At 39.1% G+C, this 22,217-nt stretch overlaps 1 protein-coding gene across 7 annotated transcripts in view; it reads right to left on the bottom strand.

The window, feature by feature from the left end:
- Positions 1-22,217, bottom strand: part of LOC115219797 — a 99,821-nt gene that overhangs the window by 16,009 nt on the left and 61,595 nt on the right. For 3 of the 7 annotated variants that reach the window (XM_029790063.2, XM_036509784.1, XM_036509786.1), the window contains exons 1-11: positions 21,669-22,105; positions 20,924-21,035; positions 18,370-18,475; positions 15,563-15,720; positions 14,463-14,562; positions 11,703-11,872; positions 9,685-9,932; positions 7,784-7,938; positions 6,741-6,831; positions 4,670-4,721; positions 145-439 (exon numbers count right to left, since the gene is read on the bottom strand). In XM_029790063.2, the coding sequence (XP_029645923.1) occupies positions 145-439; positions 4,670-4,721; positions 6,741-6,831; positions 7,784-7,938; positions 9,685-9,932; positions 11,703-11,872; positions 14,463-14,562; positions 15,563-15,720; positions 18,370-18,475; positions 20,924-21,035; positions 21,669-21,805 (1,624 nt within the window). In that variant the 5' untranslated portion in view covers positions 21,806-22,105. Of the gene's footprint in view, positions 1-144; positions 440-4,669; positions 4,722-6,740; positions 6,832-7,783; positions 7,939-9,684; positions 9,933-11,702; positions 11,873-14,462; positions 14,563-15,562; positions 15,721-18,369; positions 18,476-20,923; positions 21,036-21,402; positions 21,588-21,668; positions 22,170-22,217 lie in introns of those variants that run through there. The other 4 variants (XM_036509785.1, XM_036509783.1, XM_036509788.1 and 1 more) reach the window with 4 other exon arrangements.

Below are 22,217 nucleotides of genomic sequence, written 5' to 3'. Positions count from 1 at the left end.
CTGAGGAGACAAGTGAATATACAGAGATATAACAAGTTCAAGTTTCTTCTGAAATATTCCTAAACAATAATATTTATTTGTCGGTGCAAATGTCTAAAATAAAATAAAAACATTTTTTTTAAACCAAGAAAGCCATCAGTTTACCGGATTCCATAGATATCTCATGTGGAGATTTGAAGTGAGTGAGTTCAAGCAGGCTGACACCACACAAATTATGAATGGTGTCAATTTGGAAGTTTAAATCTGACTTGAGTTGAAATTGTTGCTGTCTTTTGTAGCAAGACTCCTCCATTAGTTTGCAGTTATCTCCCATAAGTGCCCTCTTCTGAATGTGTGAAGTACTGCCATTTAGAAGAACATCACCAAGAAGCTCTGTATAAATGAAGATGATGTCCCACGGCCAAAAACCAAAACCGTATTCTTCCGTTTCTGCAGACACCTGCAACAGGAGCATTAATTTTATTTATCTAACAATATATTTACCATATCTACTCTTTTACAATGTGATCCTAAATATGTCACCTACCATCACCAGCACCACTTTCACTGGTCAACAAGTATTTTTCATCAAGCATGTTAAGATGTACGTGGTATAGCTTTTGATGCTGATTTTAAATATACAATTAGTTTTTTCACAATCACTCACAGTTTTCAAGATGAGAAAGTTTTTTGGTTTTAGCTCATTCGTTATGTAGAAATTCCAATTAATGATGTGTATGTATTTCATTTATATCATGGAAACACCATCATCATCATCGTTTAACGTCCATTTTCCATGCTAGCATGGGTTGGACGGTTCAACTGGTGTTTGGGAAGCCAGAAGGCTGTACCAGGCTCCATTCTGCAGCTGGATGCCTTTCCTAAGGCCAACCACTCCAAGAGTGTAATGGGTGCTTTTTACGTGCCACTGGCACAGGTGCCAAGCGATTAAAATAAACATTATTCATTGCTGCATAGTTCAGATGCAATATTTCATCATCTTAAATTAACCAATCAAGTTTTCTCTGATGAAATAGGTATTTCAACATCTCAAATTGTCCTGTCGTAAACACCAGAGATCAAGAAGATTTATAAGCCATACTTTGACTGTCTTCTTGGAGATCAGGACAAGTCATGGGAACCACATTTTATCTGCTCAGCTTGCTCAAATGACTTATGTGACTGGTTCAATAATAAGAAGAAGTCCATGCCTTTTTCCCTTCCAATGATGTGGAGGAAGCCGAAGGACCATTTTAATGACTGTTATTTTTGCAAAGTAAATGTCACAGGAATTTCTATGAAGAATAAACACAAAATTGTGTCTCCCAATTTGGATTCTGCAATGAGACCTGTGCCTCACAATGGAAGTCTGCAAATTCCAATTCCATCAGATGATGACGCTGACTGTCACGATAGTGCTGCTGAGGAAGATTATGTGGCTGATGACGATACCTTTGAACCTCAGAAATTTTTCCAAGCTGAACTGAATGACCTTATCAGGGACCTATCTCTCTCAAAAGATAAAGCAGAACTGTTGGCATCAAGACTGAAGGAGAAGTATCCGCTAGAGCATGGTGTTCGTACAACTTATTTTCAGCAGAGAAATGTGGTTCTACAAACGCATTTTTCTGTTGAAGGCTCGTTTTGCTTTTGCAGTAACATTGATGGACTTTTTGAATATTCATTACAAAATCATAATCCTGTAGAGTGGCATTTGTTTATTGACTCTTCAAAACAAAGTTTAAAAGCTGTACTTCTCCATAATGGTAATTTGAAGCCCTCCATTCCTATTGCACACTCCATTCATCTTCATGAATCATATGAAAATATGGAACTTTTACTTCATGCCTCTGAAGGATACTCATGGAAAATATGTGGAGATTTAAAAGTCATTGCAATGTTAATGGGAATGCAACCAGGTTTCACAAAATGCTGTTGTTTCTTGTGTCTATGGAATAGTCAAGCAACTGACAGACAAGAACTTCATACTAGCCAGGACTGTCTAGCATTGAGAATACACCTCTTGTAGATCCACGTAATGTCCTTTTGCCTCCTTTTCACATAACAGCTTGGACTGATGAAACAGTTTGTAAAGACACTAGGGAAGAGAAATGTCAGAGGTTTTTGAGTTTATGGTAGAAATGTTTCCTAAAATCATACAGGTGAAGTTGAAAGAGGGGACCTTTGTCAGACCTCAAATTAGAGAAGTACTCAAAGATGTCAACTTCAAGACAACACTGGATGAACTGGAACTGCCTGCCTGAAATGCTTTCAACTGGATCTGTGAGAATTTCTTGGGCAACAAGAAGGCAATGGACAAGGATGGCATCAAGAATCTTCTGAAATGTTACACAGCAATGGGTTGTCGCATGTCACTGAAAGTTCATTTCTTGGACTCCCATCTGGATTTCTTTGCAGATAACCTTGGAGCAGTGTCTGATGAATATGGCAAAAGATTTCACCAGGACATTAGTGCAATGGAGAAACGGTACCAAGGCTTCTGGAATGACAGTATGCTGGTTGACTACTGCTGGATGCTTTACCATGATCAACCAGATCAGGAACACCACAGGAAATCCAAATCACAATGTTTCTAACTCTGTCATTCTAACTTTATCAGTTTTGTCTGAACCATTTTTTGTGTATTCACTCTTTGTAGAATGATAGTGATGGTTTTTAACTCAATAAACTCATTTACTTTCTAAAAAATAATATTCCTTATTTATTACGTTAATGATTTCATATCTACAAACATGTAAATATTTGCATGTATCTACTGAAAAACTGATACATGCTGCATTTAAATGGAGTAAAATTTTGAAATTAGCAGGAAAAATTAGCCTAAAAAAGTTGGTTTGCATCCATAATGAGTACAATACGTTTAATTTTGTTGACCAGTGTTTTTATACCTAAGCATCAGGAATATATATTTTGTTCTTTAATCCCTTTTTCTCCTCCCTACTCCACTATAATGCTGTCCCTTAAAGTTCTTCCACTTTTCACACTTATATAATGGCAATAGAGGACCAAATAGGTAAAATCTTCCCTCTGTAAATTTGTTTTACTTTATTTTAATCAAAAGTGGAAGGATAACGGCCATGACCCTTTCCTTCAGTCCTGAAGGTATGCAACAGGTTACACTTTGACTTAAGGCACACAAGGACCTGGCAACAGATTCAGTTTACCAGCAGAACTGGGACTTAATTTATTTAGTCAATTCCAGCTAGATTTGAACCCAAAATGTAGTGGGACAAAACTAAAATGCTCACAGCATTAAATATTAATTTCACTATTATGTTTCATGCTGATGACGTCCCTGAGACATTTATTCACTAAACTGTTGTGAATTATTTATGCCAATTAAAGTACAATACTAATTAGTGAGTCCTGCATCGTTATTTCAACATGTACAGCAAAGTCTGTTTTACAGAAGACATCTGATGAGGCAGAAACAGTCTTCAGTCGTTTCCTCCATTTGACAAAATAGTTAAAACGATATCAGTTGTTGACTAATAAAGTATTTTCATCACTGCACAACAATCATTTCTAATTAACGTGTTTAATTAATGCTTACTGCCTCAGATACATTAATGGTAACTCAACTATGGCAAGGCACTCAGTTTGGCGTGATACCATTTGCTGTCGTTTTGCCACTGAAGAGAAGACAAAAATCAATAAACTGATTTCCAAGAATGGAAACACAAGCGAAAACTTGCTGGGAAAGAGTGCAGTGAACCGAGTCACGTCCACTCCATGATTAATGCTTGTTTTATCGACTGTGAAAGGATAAAAGGCGAAAACAAATCATCAAACTATAAATTCATGACCGAGAGACATAAAACGAAATATTGTAAAGTTGTTTAGTCAATCAGTCTTTGATTCCTGCCAACTCCAAAGCAGTGAAGCAAGAAATAATTTTAAATGCAATAACAATAATTGATGATGGAAATAATTATATTTTACCACAAGAGCTAGAATTACATTGATCAAAGAAATGATGATTGGGCCTCTAAATGGCTTTCATGCTCACATTCTGGCAATGGCACCATATTGTATCTTTGGGTAATGCCAAACATGATTATGTGGCAGTAAGAAAAATATTTTATCCATCAATCATCATCATCATCATCGTTTAGTGTCCGTTTTCCATGCTAGCATGGGTTAGACGGTTCTACTGGGGTCTGTGAAGCCAGAAGGCTTCATCAGGCCCAGTCAAATCTGGCAGTGTTTCTACGGCTGGATGCCCTTCCTAATGCCAACCACTCCGTGAGTGTCTCATGTTATTTTCACGACTCTGACAAATACAGGAGATAACTTCATGCATGTTTCAGTGTTATTGGATTTCATCAGTAAAATATAGACTTTACCTTCCTAACCAAAGTAGTGGAGAAGGGATCACTAATTAGATGTACAATATTGTACTCTAACTGCTGGTGCAGTCCTGTCTCTCCCTCCAGCCATTCAAAACAATAAGTGAAAGCCTGATAACTGCTCCCAAGTCACATTCACCAGTGTATGATGGCTGCAGTGAGTGAGATGTCCTAATTGGGAAGTTAATGACACAAAACAACTCATTAACAAAAAGAGAATAAATGAATGAAAAAAGTGCTGATAAAAATATGTCAAAGGATTTGAACTTTGTCATACTTTTCCTAGAAGCAAAAAGTGACCATTTCTGCAGAGGACTTACCTTGTTATCAGATTCCTTCGAATCACCAAAGATTTCGTTTCTTTTGTAGAAGCTAATAAAATAAAAGTTTGTCCTGTGAGTGTTTGGAGTTGTAAAAGGTTGGACAGAAACACAACGGAATAAATGAGATGAGCTGAGATGATGATGATGATGGAGGTGGTGGTGGTGGTGATGCCTCACTGGTATTTACTTTTTAAGTTTTTAATGATATTACGGCCTAATTTTTTTTTAATAATTACTCTTTTACTTGTTTCAGTCATGTGACTGTGGCCATGCTGGAGCACCGCCTTTAGTCGAGCAAACCGACCCCAGGACTTATTCTTTGTAAGCCTAGTACTTATTCTATCGGTCTCTCATGCTGAACCGCTAAGTTACGGGGATGTAAACACACCAGCATCAATTGTCAAGAGATGTTGGGGGGTGGGGACAAACACAGATACACAAACATACACACACACACATACACATATATATACGACAGGCTTCTTTCAGTTTCCGTCTACCAAATCCACTCACAAGGCTTTGGTCGGCCCGAGGCTATAGTAGAAGACACTTGCCCAAGGTGCCATGTAGTGGGACTGAACCCGGAACCATGTGGTTGGTAAGCAAGCTACTTACCACACAGCCACTCCTACGCCTATAAAATTATAAAAGAAACTAAACTTTTTGAAAATGCTTTTCAAAATCTCTCATAACTCATCACAATTTGAATAGACAACTTCAATGTTTCTCTCTTCCTCTTCAGACATTTTTTTCTTTCTCAGCCAAAATATCAATTTTGAAAGAGTCCTCTTTGCCCACCTCATAACATAACAACTTTACATTTAGAGCAGCAGGCATGGCTGTGTGATTAAGAAGCCGGCTTCCCAATCACATGGTTTCAGGTTCAATCCCACTGCACGGCACTTTGGGCAAATGTCTTCTATTATTGCCCCAAGCCAGCAAAAGGCAGCCTCGTGAGTGGATTTGGTAGAACTGAAAGTCCGTTGTGTACGTGTGTGTACTTTGACATTGTGTGGTAGCTGTAAACAAGTGCCACTGTCATGCAAGCGGTGTAAACAGCTCCCACATCATAGAATGCAAAGAAAAATCAACATAAAACTTCAAACAGTTAAATCAAAGGATATTAAAGTGAAGACCCTGAAGAAACTCCCACACTTCCGTCCCCTTTCCTTCACCAAGGTCTCCTTCCACTTCTGCTGCATCCCACACACTCTGCTACACATCTACAATGGCAGTGAGAGGAGTCAACACTTGTTTAGCTCTAAATCAACTTGGACTGAGCAAACATTTACAAAATGGTGTTCTGAACATGACCATCACTGTTTATTTTAGGGATATCTGGAACATCATTCAGTGTATTCTTTCAGAATAGTAGGTTCTGAGGGAGAATTAGCTCCTATGTCTTGCAGGTTGACCAACAATATAAAGTTCCCTTCATAAGCTTGAGCAACACTTGTAATTTCCCTGAATACAATATATGAAACGGTGTCCATGCTAACGGGGTGCAAAGAGCACCATACGAGTGTGATCACTGACACACCAGCTAACCAGCTTCTGTGCCAGTGGCACTTAAAAGGCACCATTCGAGCGTGATCGTTACCAGCGTTGAAGAGTGCCTTGAAGAGTACCATCCAAGCATGATCATTGCCAGAGTGACTATCTGGCCTCTGTGCCGGTGGCACGTAAAAGGCAATTCAAGCGTGATGGTTACCAGCATCGCCTTACTGGCACCTGTGCCAGTGGCATGTGTAATAGATTCGAGCGAGGTCGTTGCCAGTACTGCCTGACTGGCCTCGTGCCGGTGGCATGTAAAAGCACCCACAACACTCTCGGAGTGGTTGGCGTTAGGAAGGGCATCCAGCTGTAGAAACTCTGCCAAATCAAGATTGGGGCCTGGTGCAGCCATCTGGTTCACCAGCCCACAGTCAGTTGTCCAACCCATGCTAGCATGGAAAGCGGACGTTAAACAATGATGATGAAGTTTAATCCATGACCTACAGGACTGACAGCCATCAGATTTAATACTCGATTATCCTAAACTTGATCCCTGGATTAGAAATAAGCTTACCAACTCTGTGATGTTCCATGTGAAATACGTTTAAAATCATTCTCCGTTTCTTTCGGTTCTTTGGTTTTAACTTGATTTCTGTCTTCAAATCCTAAGAATGAAATCAACAAAAACCAGATTAACTCTGGATCTGAGATTTAGGAAGTGTTGATGTTTAGCATTCCATTTCAGGGTTTAGCTTTAGAACTAAGGGTTGTTCAATCACCCCCAGCAACCACTCGCAATGTCCAGTTACCCAGAAGGCACCGGTTATCACGTGCTTACGTCACCGTGCTGCGAGGCTGCATTTTTCTTTTTTTTTCTATATGGGTTTGTTCTGAAACCCATCAACATGGGACCAGTGAAGTGAAACAACGCAAAAGCGTCTCATCCAAACAAATGATGCAGACAAGTTTATTCTCTACAGAAAAAGACGGAGAGGATCAAGAAGATATGAGAAGATGGGAACTTTGCTGCTGTTGCTGTTGCACGAACAGTCTTCGTCCCAGAGCTCACAAAATGAGAGAAGTCCGAAATGTGGTCCTTTGCTATTCGTAAGACCCGCAGAAGAGAAAGCAGGTCAACCCCCGACACCGAGAGCATCGACAGCGGGATGAATGCACATCAAGGCTCAGCGGTTGCATAGGAAGTCGGGGACAAAAAACAGGAAGAAAGAGTGAGAGAAAGTTGGAACGAAAGTGTTCAACAGGGGTCGCCACCACCCCCTGCCAGAGCCTCATGGAGCTTTAGGTGTTTTCGCTCAATCAACACACACAACGCCCGGTCTGGGAATCGAAACCGCGATCCTCTGACTGCGAGTCCGCTGCCCTAACCACTGGGCCATTGCGCCTCCTGCTGCTGGGCCACAAGTTTAGTGTCACTGAATCTATCATTCATTCCATTTACAAAGAGATAATTCATTCATCACTGTTCGTTTGGCACCAAATCCTTGTGATAAACAATAACAGTTGCATAACGAATTAGTTCTCTATGTTTCAACTATAAATAAAAGTAAATGGTAAAAAAACAATTAGAAGAAAATGAGAAGAGAACAAAGCAACAACCTGCTGAGTGTCTTTGGGAACCATCTTCTCTCGTATTTTGCCAACCATTTTTACATATGCTACAAAATGCTAAATATTGAAGGATACTTAGAACTGTGAAGTTCCTCTTTGCTGCTTCAGCTAACACGTTTAAGGCAACAACGTAGTCGACCCAGCTGTAGAAATGAAGAAAAAGAAAAAAGAATATTTATAAACTTCAAATAGACACCCATAAAATTATTAACCATCTTACAAACAATAACTCTGAGCACCTTTTCAAACTCCACCCGTCTAACACCCGTGGACATGTTTACCAAGTCAGAAAACAGCACAGCTCCCATGACTTTCAGAAACATTTTTTCACGCTGAGAGTTGCTGAAGCATGGAACAAACTGCCAGCATCAGTTGTCAGTTGTCGGAGCACTGCATCCTTCAAAACTTCCATGCTTCCTGAGATTCTCCAACACTACACCTGATTTTCTCCCCTCCATACACACACAAGCATGTATCTGACTCATACACTGTTCGCTTTCCAGACATTTGTACATTACTGCATATGCTTTATATGCACTCTTGACAAGTTGTGGTGCACCTGAGCACTATATACAATAATTTCATTATTAATTTTTTTTTTTTATTATTGAAGAGAAATGAAATTGGTTGGATTTTAAGTCTGCCATACAGACAATGCTGAGTTATAGTGAGTGGATTTGATAGATGGAAACTGAAAGAAGCCTGTCATAAAAATGTGATGGTTGGCAACAGGTAGGGCATCCAGTCATAAAAAATCTGCCTCAAGTAAACTGCTGTCTAACCTATTCAAGCATGGAAAAGTGGTTGTCAAATGATGATATATGCAACCACATGGTTTCCACTGCATGAAACCTAGGGCAAGTATCTTCTTCTATAGTGTTGGGTCAAGCAACACTTTGGGAGTGAATTTGGTGGAAACTGTAGAGAAGCATATTATGTGTGTGTGTGTGTTATTGAATGAGAAGGAAACGCGAATTACATAATCAACTTCATTGGCTCACAGCTGTTTCAGCTGAGTGCCTATGCAACATCTTATAGCTTCCTCAGAGCCATCAAAACTCTAACAGACTCTAGCATTAACATCTATAGTCTCTCTTCTTGTATTGAAGTTCTTACATTTGGTTATAAAATACTTCAGTAAATGCCTCCATAGTCCCAAGAGGTTCCAAGGGCTGCTGCTTAACACTTATTTCAATTCATAAAGCTCATGTGAAGTCTAACAGATGTAGCATTCCAATAAGATCTGGTACTTATTGTCAACAAACAGAATTAAGTCCATTAATAAAACACACAATGAAATGTCTGTCGTAAATCTGAAGTGAAGACTTATCAATTGAAAGCACAGTACTTTATTTAATCAGATACTCCTTATAGCCAAATGTTCTTGGCAAGAAATATCTGGCTACTAGAACTATGACCCAGCGTTGCCAGGTCATAGTGCTACTGCATGCATATACAGCTGCGTGCGTGCACACATACACACGAGTACTGTCCAAATCTCCGACCAATCACATACAGCTAGCTGGCATTCAATTGGCGTATCAAGTTTCAGGCATTTTGATTGGGTTTTGGATAGAAAATTCACAAAAAAGTCACTTTTATTGACTTTTTAATGGCTTTGCGGGTTGACTGGGGAAATGTAAAGATGTGCACGACCACCCTTGGACGGTTTTGAATGACCATAGAAAGTGTGAGCCCTCTAACTGAAAAACTGTGGATTTGTATAAAAGGATACACACACACACACACAGACATTTTGTCGTTTATATATATATATATAGAGAGAGAGAGAGAGAGATGAAATACATGTTGTAAAGGCTTATATCTACTTGAAGTTCAGCATGTAACAGATCAGACGTCTTTATAGAAATGATTAAGGCCAGACTTACCAAGAAGCTGTGTCCAGATTAAAAGTGCATTGTATCAACGAGGAAAGAGAGTCAACAAAATACAGTTCCTTCTTGTTCATTGTATCTCTGATCATTCCATCCCCGGAACACAATGTTTGGTATTTCCAAACATTTAAGGCATGCCATAAAGGAGCACTAAGTTCATGCATGCTCTTACTCACCCATGAACTGTGACGGGAGGGACAAGAGATTTCAGGGGGAGGTGAATCGCTTTCGACCTTACTCAGCTGAAATAGACAAATTCAAGGCACAATTGTTACCACCGCTGTTCACCACCACCACCACCACCAACAACAACAACAGTAATAGCAAACCACTCCCCACCCTTTTCCCTGCTAAAACAGCAGCCAACCATTCTAATAAATCCTTTAAATAGGTTTTTATGTTCAAGGAACATATTTGGACATATGTTCCTAAGTTGGTTTTTAAGCATTATGACAATATTTCAATCAGTTATTTCTTCAACCATCATCAGACTGTCTTCAAGAAGCCACCTGATTCCATGGGCAACATGTTTCTAACATGTGACAACTTCTAGCAGACAGTTATTCAAGGGAGATAACCACTGCTTCATAACTGGTTGACTACTGTAAATGGTTTGTTGTGTCTGGGAAGTCATTTTCTTTTTGTGCCTTATTATGTAACACACTCACCGGTAAATTTTCCACTTTTTTCTTATTTTTATTGTCCTAAAATTTCGTTATGTACTGCAACCTCTTCAATAGTTTTAGGACAATAAAAAAAGAAAAAAAAGTGGAAATTTTACCAGTGAGTGTGTTAAATAATAAGGCACAAAAAGAAAATGACTCTCCCCAGACACAACAGAATATGCTTCAACACAGGAACTCATATAAAGAATCTTGCAAACCAAATCCAAAAACGAAATACTGTAAATGGATTATGCCAAGAATACAAAGAATGGTAGTGAGGGGGGGAGATGGTATTCAGTCTAATTTAGCAGTTCCTGTTTGAATTAAGGAAGATTTAACAGTTATTTCAAGAGCAAAGCCTGCAACACATAAATGGCATTCATATTCTAAATTCAAATTAATTAAGCCTCTATTGTCTGATTCCTTCAGCAAACAAGACACAAAATCCCATCTCTATACATTGATTGTCACATGGATTTCAAATTTTGGCACAAGGCCAGCAATTTCAGGGGAGGGGATAAGTCAATTACATCAACCCCAGTGCATGACTGGTACTTATTTTGTCAACCCCAAAAGGCTGAAAGGCAAAGTTGACCTTGGCGGAATTTGAACTCAGAACATAAAGACAGACAAAATGTTGTAAAGCACTTTGCTTGGCATGCTCATCACCTGAACAATGATTATTACATTAATGGTAACTTATGCCTGCAAGACACGGCAAAAGACCAGCAGAGTCTATAAAAATGTAGATGTCTTTCACAGACATTGCCTTAGAAACATACTAAATATGTATTGAAATGACCACATCATGACGGGAGAAGTCATGGCTCCAGCTGGGCTGGGGATTCTACAGAATATCCTCAGTGTCAAACGACAGAAGCTACTCAGCCCCATTCTACACGTGTCTACAAAATGAGTGGAGAAAGAGTCTTTCAAGTGAAAGCAAGAGGTGGGCAAGACACAAAGGAAGTGAAGCAAATTGCTCAAGAGCTGGTTGAGGATTGTGGAGAAGGAACTGACCGATATGGATTGTGTCTGGGGATCAGGCTTGTAACAAGGCTGGCAACTATGTTGGATGAAGAGATCTCATTTCCTGATACGTCATCAGGAATGAAAGGAATTCAGCTAAACTAAAACTAAAATAATTTACGACTTGCCATAGGTATTTATTTCTGAGAATAGATCTGTAACATTTACAGTTGTGATTAGACAAAGACATTAGTATACAAACAGGTGTCGAAGCAACAAGATTATTAAGTTATTATTCCTGTTAATTTTATTGAAAGGGCAATCAATATCTTCATCAAAGCAAATTACTAAATAAAAAGCACAAAAGAAGATATTTACCAGAGCTGGTGGGAGTAAATCTGTTTTGAAATTATGAGAAAAGAACTCATAATTTGTGTCATTTTCAAGATCATCATCAACCAAGATGATGTCAGCAACTTGTATAATAAATCTGAACAACAAGTGGGCATCTGGATGCTTGGTGTAGAAGGAGGCGAAATCAGAGAAGCCTGAAAAGGAAAAGATCTGTTTGGAAAATTCCAAAAGTAAAGAGGGGAGGGAGAGAGACAGACAGACAGAGACACAGACAGACGTGGAGGCAAATGGCCTAGTGGTTAGAGCAGCAGACTTGTGGTCGTGGGATCACGGGCTCGAATCTCAGACCGGACGATGTGTGTGTTTATGAGCGAAACACCTAAGCTTCACGCAGCTCCGGCAGAAGGTAATGGCAAACTTCTGCTGATTCTTTCGCCACAACTTTCTCTCACTCTTTCCTCCTGCATCTTGCAGCTCACCTGTGACGGACCGGCGTCCTGTCCAGGTGGGGAACCTATACGCCAAGGAAACCGGGAAGCCGGCCCTTATGAGCCAGGCATAGCTTGAGAAGGAACAAACAGACAGAGGCTCATTTCTCTATGATTCACACATTAACAAATATGAGGTTTTTATTCTAGTTAGATGTAAAACTGTTTTCAATCGTATTTTATGAAAAGAATCCTTTTTTTTTGAGAGAGAGAGAGCCTCAGTCATAGAGCATGGGTCCAAGCAGTGGAATTTGAAAGACAGAAAGAAAATGGAATTCTGCAAGGTTAGGATTTTATATACCAGTCACATGAAAACAAAATACTCAGTTCACACTGTAAACAAGTTGGTGTTAAGAAGGGCAGCATCCAACCAAGTCACAATGCAACTTTGTAGCTTATTTGATCTGGTCAAATGACCAATGCCAGCATGGAAAATTCTAAAACTAACCAGTTCTATAAAAGATGATTACTTTTTAAATTTTTAAAGGTGGGGGGGAAGCCATACAAAAATATGTAGTCAAAGAGGTTTATTTACGAAACAAAAATAAACTTTTCTAGATTTTTACTAATTTCAACCAGAGGGTTGTAGCTATTTGAAAGCACTGCCATTCACAGATATCATCATCATCATCATCATCGTTTAACGTCTGTTTTCCATGCTAGCATGGGTTGGACGGTTCAACCGGGGTCTGGGAAGCCAGGAGGCTGCACCAGGCTCCAATCTTGATCTGGCAGTGTTTCTACAGCTGGATGCCCTTCCTAACGCCAACCACTCCATGAGTGTAGTGGATGCTTTTTACGTGCCACCAGCACAGGTGCCAGGGTAGGCTGGCAACGGCCATGATCAGTTGGTGCTTTTTACATGCCACCGGCACGGAAGCCAGTCAAGGCGGCGCTGGCATGTTGACTATGTATACCTGCCGCCCAGCCTCCTTTTTGGCTACCTGGTACAGTTCCCTGCAACTCCCGTCCCTCCAGGTTTATCTATGAGAAATAATATAAAAAGTATATCTAAACAAATGAAAGGCTGTAAAAACAATCCAGTCTGTTCAGTTATCCCCAGGGAAACAAGTTGTCTCATCTCGGTTGGTTCAAAACACATAGACATGAAGATAATTGTATTCATGGACACGAGTGAGATCGTTGCCAGAGCAACAAGCTGGCCTTCGTGCCAGTGTCACGTTTAAGCACACCATTCGGGCGTGATCGTTACCGCGTCGCCTTACTAGCACTTGTGCTGGTGGCACGTGAAACATTCGAGCGAGGTCATTGCCAGTGCCGCTGGACTGGCTCCTGTGCAGGTGGCACGTAAAAAGCACCATTTGGGCGTGGCTGTTGCCAGTACCACCAAACTGGACCTCGTGCCGGTGGCGTGTAAAAGCACTCACTACACTCTCGGAGTGGTTGATGTTAGGAAGGGCATCCAGCTGTAGAAACTCTGCCAGATCAGACTGGAGTCTGGTTCGCCAGACCTCAGTCAAATTGTCCAACCCATGCTAGCATGGAAAGCGGACGTTAAATGATGATGATGAAGTTCAAAATATTCAAATCAAAAGTGATTAAATCACAATATTTTGAGATGTGCCAAACAACATCAGCATCATTAATCGACACTAATTAACTCAAATTTAATTTATTCAAGTGATTTACTCTGGCCTTGTCTTCTTCTAATGAGGGGGTGGGGGTGATAACAGGAAAGGCATCCAGCTGTGGCAAATTCTGTTCTAATCTACTCTTGTCAGACTGATGCAAGCATAGAAAAGTAGACATAAGAACAATCATGATGATGATGATTTCTGTGATTTACTGTCAGCAATACAGTAACATAATAATGAAATTATTGTATACAGTGCTCAGGTGCACCACAATTTGTCAAAAAGTGCATATGCAGTAATGTACAAATGTCTGGAAAGCGAACAGTGTATGAGTCAGATACATGCTTGTGTGTGTATGGAGTGGAGAAAATTAGGTGTAGTGTTCGTGAATCTCAGGAAGCATGGAAGTTTTGAAGGATGCAGTGCTCCAACAACTAACAACTGATGCCGGCAGTTTGTTCCATGCTTCAGCAACTCTTAGTGTGAAAAAATGTTTCCGAAAGTCATGGGAGCTGTGCTGTTTTCTGACTTTGTAAACATGTCCACGGGTGTTAGACAGGTGGAGTTTGAAAATGTGCTCAGAGTTATTGTTTGTAAGATGGTTAATAATTTTATGGGTGTCTGCCAAGTCAGCTGCTAGACGTTGGAGTTTCAATGTGTCCAGATGTCTCAGCAATTAAACAATTAAAACCTATACTCACTGGCAAAGTAAGAATGTAATCTTTTCTTCACTTCTTGCCATCCATCAAGGTGGTTGGCCATTTTGTGATAATACAAGCGCATGAAGACAAGTTGACAAACCTAGAAAGAAAAAAAAACATATTTCAACAGGGATTCAACCTTCAAATGAGTTTCTAACAAAATAAAGAATTAATTTCACCAATTTTATTTCAGTTAATATGAGAACAACAATGACAGTGATGACAACGATGATGACAATGGTGATGGTAATGATGATGGCAATTATTTCTAAAAAGGCACAAGGCCTGCAAATCCAAGAGGCAGATGGCCATAAAATCACCCCCAGTTCTTGACTAGTACTTTATGAACCCTGGGGAGATATGAGGATCAAAGCTAACCTTGGCAGGATTTGAACACAGAATATAAAGAGCCAGAACTTAAACACCACAAGGTATTTTCGCCGACACTGAACCGAATTTGCAAATCCCTTACCTGATGATGATGATGACAATTTGATCAACAGGTGTTGACAGAGGAGACATCTACTCTAGAGAAAGAGACAGAGAGACAAAAGAGGAGGAGGAGGAGAGACAGTGATAGACAGCGAGATAACATGTGTAACTGCTTGGGCCCCTCACATGGATAGAAAATACAAACTTCAACATCTCAGAAATTCAGTCAGAACAGAGGTGAACACGGAGTCCTTCTAAGAAAGAAAGTGGAAGTCTTAATAGGCAACACTGTTTGGAGATTTGGCTACTATTTCTAGCAAATTAAACAACCACATAGAGGCTCCCTTACTAGCTAAATGGTAGGTGGTTTGGTTGTGCAATTAAAGGCTGGTTAAGAGTAGTGTGTCCTTGGAGAAGACACTTTATTCTTATTTATTAGAACATGTCTCAGAAATTATAGCAAGATGACAGTGATAATGCTGATGATGATGGTGCTGACAGGAGCAATGATGTTGACAATGCCAATTTCAACTTTGCATTTCATCCTTGCAGGGTCAGTTTAATCAATGAAGCCTACCTTCACCAAAATCCCTGCCCCTGTGCCTCTGTTAGAAACAATCAATGTTAGTATTGTTAGTCATCACCATCACAATCAATGCTGTACTTGCCTTCAGTTGTTTCATGTGAGTTTCTCTGAGGAACGACTGCTGGGTGAAGTGTGCACTCAACAGGGACAACAGGGTGTCTGCCAGCAACAGCAGCAATGGTACAAGGTTGCAGTCAACGGGAACCAGTTTCAGTGACATCAGCAGAAGACCCAGACACTCTGAAAACCAGAAACGCTTCAGCAATTGAATAAAATCAAGTCTTGGACAACAGACAACAGCACAGAGTTTGAATCCCAGAACTTGAGGGAAAATTTCATTTTACTGACCTCGGAAGGATGAAAAAACTAAGTTGACTTTGGTGGGGAGTCAAACACAGAATGTAAAGAGAGATATTACTAAAGACTGCAAGATATTTGGTTCATTGTTCTGCTTATTCTGCCAAAGCAAAAGTCTAGAGAGATGACAGCTCAGTCAGTAGAATGGATGATTACATTAGTTTGGTATTAACAGAATATTGACAATGATAAAGAGGACAGTTTGAAGTGCATCTAAAACTGAGGCCTGTAAACTGTTATATTATGCCAAATGTCCTCTTTGGGGCAGAAACTTGGACAATGTACACAGGAGTGGAAAAGACAACAGATGTCTTTGAAATGTGGATCTTCCACAAATTGGGCAGGAGAAGCTGCCGAAAGAGGGTATAATATGTGTTGCAGTAGGAGTGGCTGTGTGGTAAGTAGCTTGCTTAACAACCACATGGTTCCGGGTTCAGTCCCACTGCGTGGCTCCTTGGGCAAGTGTCTTCTACTATAGCCTCAGGCCAACCAAAGCCTTGTGAGTGGATTTGGTAGACGGAAATTGAAAGAAGCCCATCGTATATATGTATATATATGTGTGTGTGTGTATATAAAAAATACAATTGGGACAAGAACGCAAAACATCCAAATAGACGATACGAAAAACACAGACGGGTCATTCGAAGCTTTTAATCTTCAGTCAAGAACCAGATCATCCTCGCAATTTCAGCTGATTAATCTTGAAATTGCTCCAATCTGGCCAGCCCCAAGGAAAAACTAAGCTAAGAGCATTAGAATCCTCGGAAAAAGAATCGAATGTGTACGAAAAAAGGACGATGTTACACGAATATAATGCAAAAAAAAAAATTTTTTAATACGAATATAAATACAAAAAAACAATAATAATAATAATAACAGGACATAACAACAGGCGTCTTTTGACTGGGGATAAACTGAATTCAGCTGGCGTATTGAGTGAGAATTAAGCCTTACAGCAGACGAAAACAACGATGTTACCGTGCCCGTGATCCGACGCAAAAGGGCTACTAGTCGGCCAGCGGTCACGTGAGAAGAGAAGAGAGAGAGAAAAAGAGGAGCAAAGGAATTAAGGAGGGAGAGAAGAGAGAGAAAAAGAGGAACGAGGAATTAAGGAGGGTGAGAAGAAAGAGAGTGTGTATGTATGTATGTATGTGTGTGTATATATATATATATATATATATATGTATGTGTGTGTACATATGTTTGTGTGTCTGTGTTTGTCTCCCCAACATCACTTGACAACCGATGCTGGTGTTTATGTCCCCATAACTTAGCGGTTCGGCAAAAGAGACCGATAGAATAAGTACTAGGCTTACAAAAAATAAGTCCTGGGGTCGATTTTCTCGACTAAAGGCGGTGCTCCACCATGGCCGCAGTCAAATGACTGAAACAAGTAAAATATATTGTTGCAACAAACAGTTGTTTTCCCTTAAAAAAAAACATGGAAATCAAAACTGAAATATTTCTGATGATTGTCAGTTAAGGAAAATAAGACAGAGTTATGTCCCTTCTCTCAAATTTGTTACTTCAGAGTTTCAGATGTTTAGATTAAATGAGTATTAATGCCTTTTTGGAGGCGTTTAGATTAAGTAGACAATATATGTGAGATCCTGTGTCAGAATGACTGGATTTATGGAAATTTGAAATTTCTCGTGTTATGTGACATTATTCTGAATAATGTGAAATCTGTAAAAAAAAAGTCCCTGTAACAATTAATTTAGACTATGATATTGTCCTGTTTGAAAAGTGCAAAGAGTTATTCAACATCAGTAGATGTACCACAAACCATGTAATCATCAACACAAGTTTAGGCTAATTACAGTTCATTGTTGACATTTTGTTGAGTCGAGGAAGCTTTGCTGTGTAACAGAAGCCAGGGAGTGCATTAACACCATAAATATGGCCATCCTGACTGTAGTTTTTAAGTTTAACTTAACACTTTGGATTTCATTTTAAAATCAATGAGAATTTTGTGATAAGAATTAACAGCTACATTAAATGAAGAAACTAGCAAGAAATTTTCTCACTATGTCAAAAGAGAAAAGAGTATTAACCACAATCTCTTTGCAGGATCTCAAGACTGGGGGGGGAGTAGCCAAAGCTTATGGGTTACAACAGACGGAAACAGTATTTCAGGAGAGTGAGTGAGTTTCAAATTAACTCATCCGACCCATGCCAGCCAACATGCAAAATGGACATTAGATGTTGGCAATAATTAATGACTTCAAACCAAAGACAGACCTGGTCCAAATGTCTGCTGATTTCAACACAAATTGCTCGTTGTGAGACTGGGAATCATCATCATCGTTTAACATCTGTTTTCCATGCTAGCATGGGTTGGACGGTTCGACCGGGGTCTGGGAAGCCAGGAGGCTGCACCAGGCTCCAGTCTGATCTGGCAGTGTTTCTACAGCTGGATGCCCTTGATTTCTATTGATATGTTAAGAGAAGTTTAATCAAGAAAGAACAATTGTATAAGAACTGAAATTAAATTACATTACTAGGTAATTAAAATGAAGGATTAATACTGACCTTGTTGAATATCTCCTTTGCATTTCAATAACAGAATCAACTCTGACCATGCTGAACTGACATTGGCATCTTTTCGAAAACCAGAATTTGACAAACCCACATTCCACTGAAATTTTCAGAAAAAAAGAAAATTAGGTTTAAATTTATAGATCATTTGAAAATCTTCCTTGAATAATATTTTTTGCCCCTCCCCTCTAAAATATTGCTTCTTTGTATAATGTGAACCCCTTTTAAACTAAGTATGCTGTGTGTGAGAAGACCCGGCAAGACTAGTCAGGCCATAACCCGTGGCCCCTACCTGGGACGTAGTCAGTCCACCTGTGCATACCTTCCTTCTTGTGATACTTGTGAAGACCTGTTGAGGCAAGTGAAAATCAAACAAAATCAAAATAGATGAACATCAATGGAATTTGTATCTTTGTGGTACCAGTGCCGGTGGCACACAAGAAAACCATCCGAACGTGGCCGTAGCCAGTACCGCACAGACTGGCCTCCATGCTGTGGGCACGTAACAATCACCATCCAATCGTGGCCGATCGCCAGCCTAATCTGGCTCCTGTGTCGGTGGCACATAAAAAACACCATCCGAACGTGGTCGTCTGCTAGCCTTGTCTGGCACCTGTGTCGGTGGCACATAAAAACACCATCCGAGCGTGGCCGTTCGCCAGCCTCGTCTGGCACCTGTGTTGGTGGCACATAAAAAAAACACCATCCGAGCGTGGTCGTCTGCTAGCCTTGTCTGGCACCTGTGTCGGTGGCACATAAAAACACCATCCGAGCGTGGCCGTTCGCCAGCCTCGTCTGGCACCTGTGTCGGTGGCACATAAAAACACCATCCGAGCGTGGCCGTTCGCCAGCCTCGTCTGGCACCTGTGTCGGTGGCACATAAAATCACCCACTACACTCTCGGAGTGGTTGGCGTTAGGAAGGGCATCCAGCTGTAGAAACACTGCCAGATCTGACTGGCCTGGTGCAGCCTTCGGGCTCCCCAGACCCCAGTTGAACCGTCCAACCCATGCTAGCATGGAAAGCGGACGTTAAATGATGATGATGATGATGATGATGATTTATTGCAGGGCCAACAACTCTTTTATCTGATCTCAAATATGTCTTCTGCACTTTCTGTACCTAAAAAAAAAATCAGTCATACTTTTTCTTTTCTTTTTTTATACTTAAACACATTGAATACATCATACTTGAGTTTAATGCCACTTTCCAATTTTGGCAATGATGTTTTGGATTCAATTCTTGCATTATACATGAGTAAATGCAGTATATACAAATATACAAATATATATATATATTCCAAGAGATAATTTAAAAATAGGATAAAATCTTCATAAGAATTTATTAAGTAGTTAGCATGAAAAACCTCATAAGAGAAAAAAAACATCAATTTTTCCTTTGTATATATTTATTTCTATGTATAATAGTGCCCTCTATATAATATAAAGAAATATATTCCAAGAGAGTTAGATGTGTTGTGGATCCAACCAACTAAGGGATAATATCTATCCAATATACTGCTGGTAGAAAACCCAATTATTAATACACAAGTGTTTTTTCATTGCATGGCAACTACATTACCGAGTGTAATAAATGGGTAAGGGTAAAAAGTTGTTTTACCCTTAATTTATACAGCAATAAGAAAATGGAGGGGATGAAGAGGTGGTATTCATCAACTTTTAAACATTATATTATGTCTATTTATTTTATTTTTTAAACCATTATAACAATATACATACATGTATAGCATAATATGCTTTACATATACAATATATAAAAATACCAGTAATTATTAAAATATATAATGTAGATCACAAAAGATAAGATTATATCTTACAGCTGTTTCAGCCAAGAGGCCAAAGTGCCCCAATCTACTTATATCCCTTCAGGGAACTGAAGTATTTGGTAGATAAGATTTAGGTACTTGGGTCTGTCTCTGGGCTTCGTCAGAGAGTTTAGAAAGTTCATAAGGTTAAGTTATAAATATAAATACATACATATATATACACAGCTGAAACTGGAACTCTATGTATTAAATATTTGTTCTTACTCATGTATTGAGTTTTTGACATTGTGTTAATATTTACACACATAAAATTAGCAAAGTTAGATATAGATTGGTAATTCATAAAAACTGCCACTGAAGAACGCTTTAAAGCCGTTTCTTTTCCTTGCATTTCAATATTATTGCCCAGCAAGATGGTTTGTTATTTGCGGTCATTTGTACCAAGAGAAGTGGATTTGGCAGAGTTATTTGCAAGTCTAACAAGTTCATACTCTTCTGAAATCAACTTTGCATTTCGTCCTTCCTGGCTCAATAAACTACATTAACAGGCTGGTGCAGGCTCTCCTATTAATAACTCAATAAAGTATTCCTGACAAGTAAATAAAATTATAATAAAAGACAAGAATACGGTGAAAGGAACAACAGCATTTGGAAGCAGAGTTTATATTAATCACTTCTAATAACAAAACCAGTAAATCTTGTCTCTTGTTTGTCATCAGTTCAAAGAACTTCAGATGCGAAAATACCAGACATAATTCTTACTTTGATTCTAAGAAGCATTTGAACTGCCCTTGCATGATATTTCTTCTGTTCTTCTAAATTCTTAACTTTGTTGTAATTTTCAACAAATTCCTCAGTAACTTGCAATGGGCTTCTGTAACAAATAAAAAATTTGAGGTTTTATTTAATTTGGTAGATTTAAGGAAAAGTAATTAGAACTTTTTTTGATTTTCTTATTAAAAAGTTCAATTAAATCTTCATGTAACATGAATAAAAGGAAGCTTTTCGTTTAAATAAAATCGTAGAAGTGAAGAGAGATTTTTTTTGATAAAAAGAAAAAATACAACAGCTTAAAAATGCAGGTCTGTTCCCATGTGATAAAAATTTATGGATGTTGTGTGAATGTCGTACATTTCAAAATAATGGTGGGAAGTCTCTTTCAAAAAAGTTTTTTTTAACGTCTCACCCCTCAACTCTTCTCGTGTTTTCACGACAACACTCAACTAATTTTTTTCTCTTACCTGTTATCGTATTCCAAATTCTGAAATACATGTATCTATGTGTGTGTGTGTCATTGTGTCAATGTTTGCCCCACAACCGGTGTTGGTGTTTTACGTTCCCGTTTGTAGCGAATCGGCAAAATATCGACTGATGGTACCAGGCTTAAAAGAAGAAAAAAAACACAGAGGCCGATTCGTACGACTAAACGTTCTACAAGGCGGTGTCCCAGTATGACCGCAGTCTAATTATTGGAACAAGTAAAAGATAAATAAACTTTTGTGTTCACCTATTTGAAGAAAAGGAAGGCCTCGTATCGCTGGCATTTGAAGGTTGCTTCGTGTGAAGTCGTTTGTTTATATTACGTCGCTGTTGTTCGGAAAGTATCCCAAATTTATTGACAATCGGAAGGTAGAAAATAGGCATCGTTTGAGCTGTGAAATTGTGAACCAATGAAAGAGATATGAAAAATTAAAATATCTGGAAATTCCCGCGCTAATGCCGTATCTTGGGTGGGGCGGTCTCAGATACTTTTAGAAAGGAACACTAGTCTTCCCTGGAATGATGCACTATTGAATGGAATATTCATGCTTTTCTTTCCTTTTTCTTTCTCCATACTCTTAACGCTTACTTTTGTAAAGTTATAATAAATACAATATATTATAAAATTAATATAGTTATAATTATTTTTCTCACATAATAATAATTAATAAATTTTATCGCTATTAGAATATCTGAAACGGTTTTCTCCTTATCGTCTTTTCCTTGAACAAACAATTCCCAGTTCCTCCAAGATAGTTAACGTAACAAACATCTATTTTTCGGCAGTGACAGGAAA

Source organism: Octopus sinensis, linkage group LG15, assembly GCF_006345805.1.
Source record: "Octopus sinensis linkage group LG15, ASM634580v1, whole genome shotgun sequence".
Classification (NCBI taxonomy): Eukaryota; Metazoa; Mollusca; class Cephalopoda; order Octopoda; family Octopodidae; genus Octopus; species Octopus sinensis.
The sequence above is the reverse complement of the archived record's forward strand: the minus strand, read 5'-3'. Positions and strand labels throughout refer to the sequence as shown.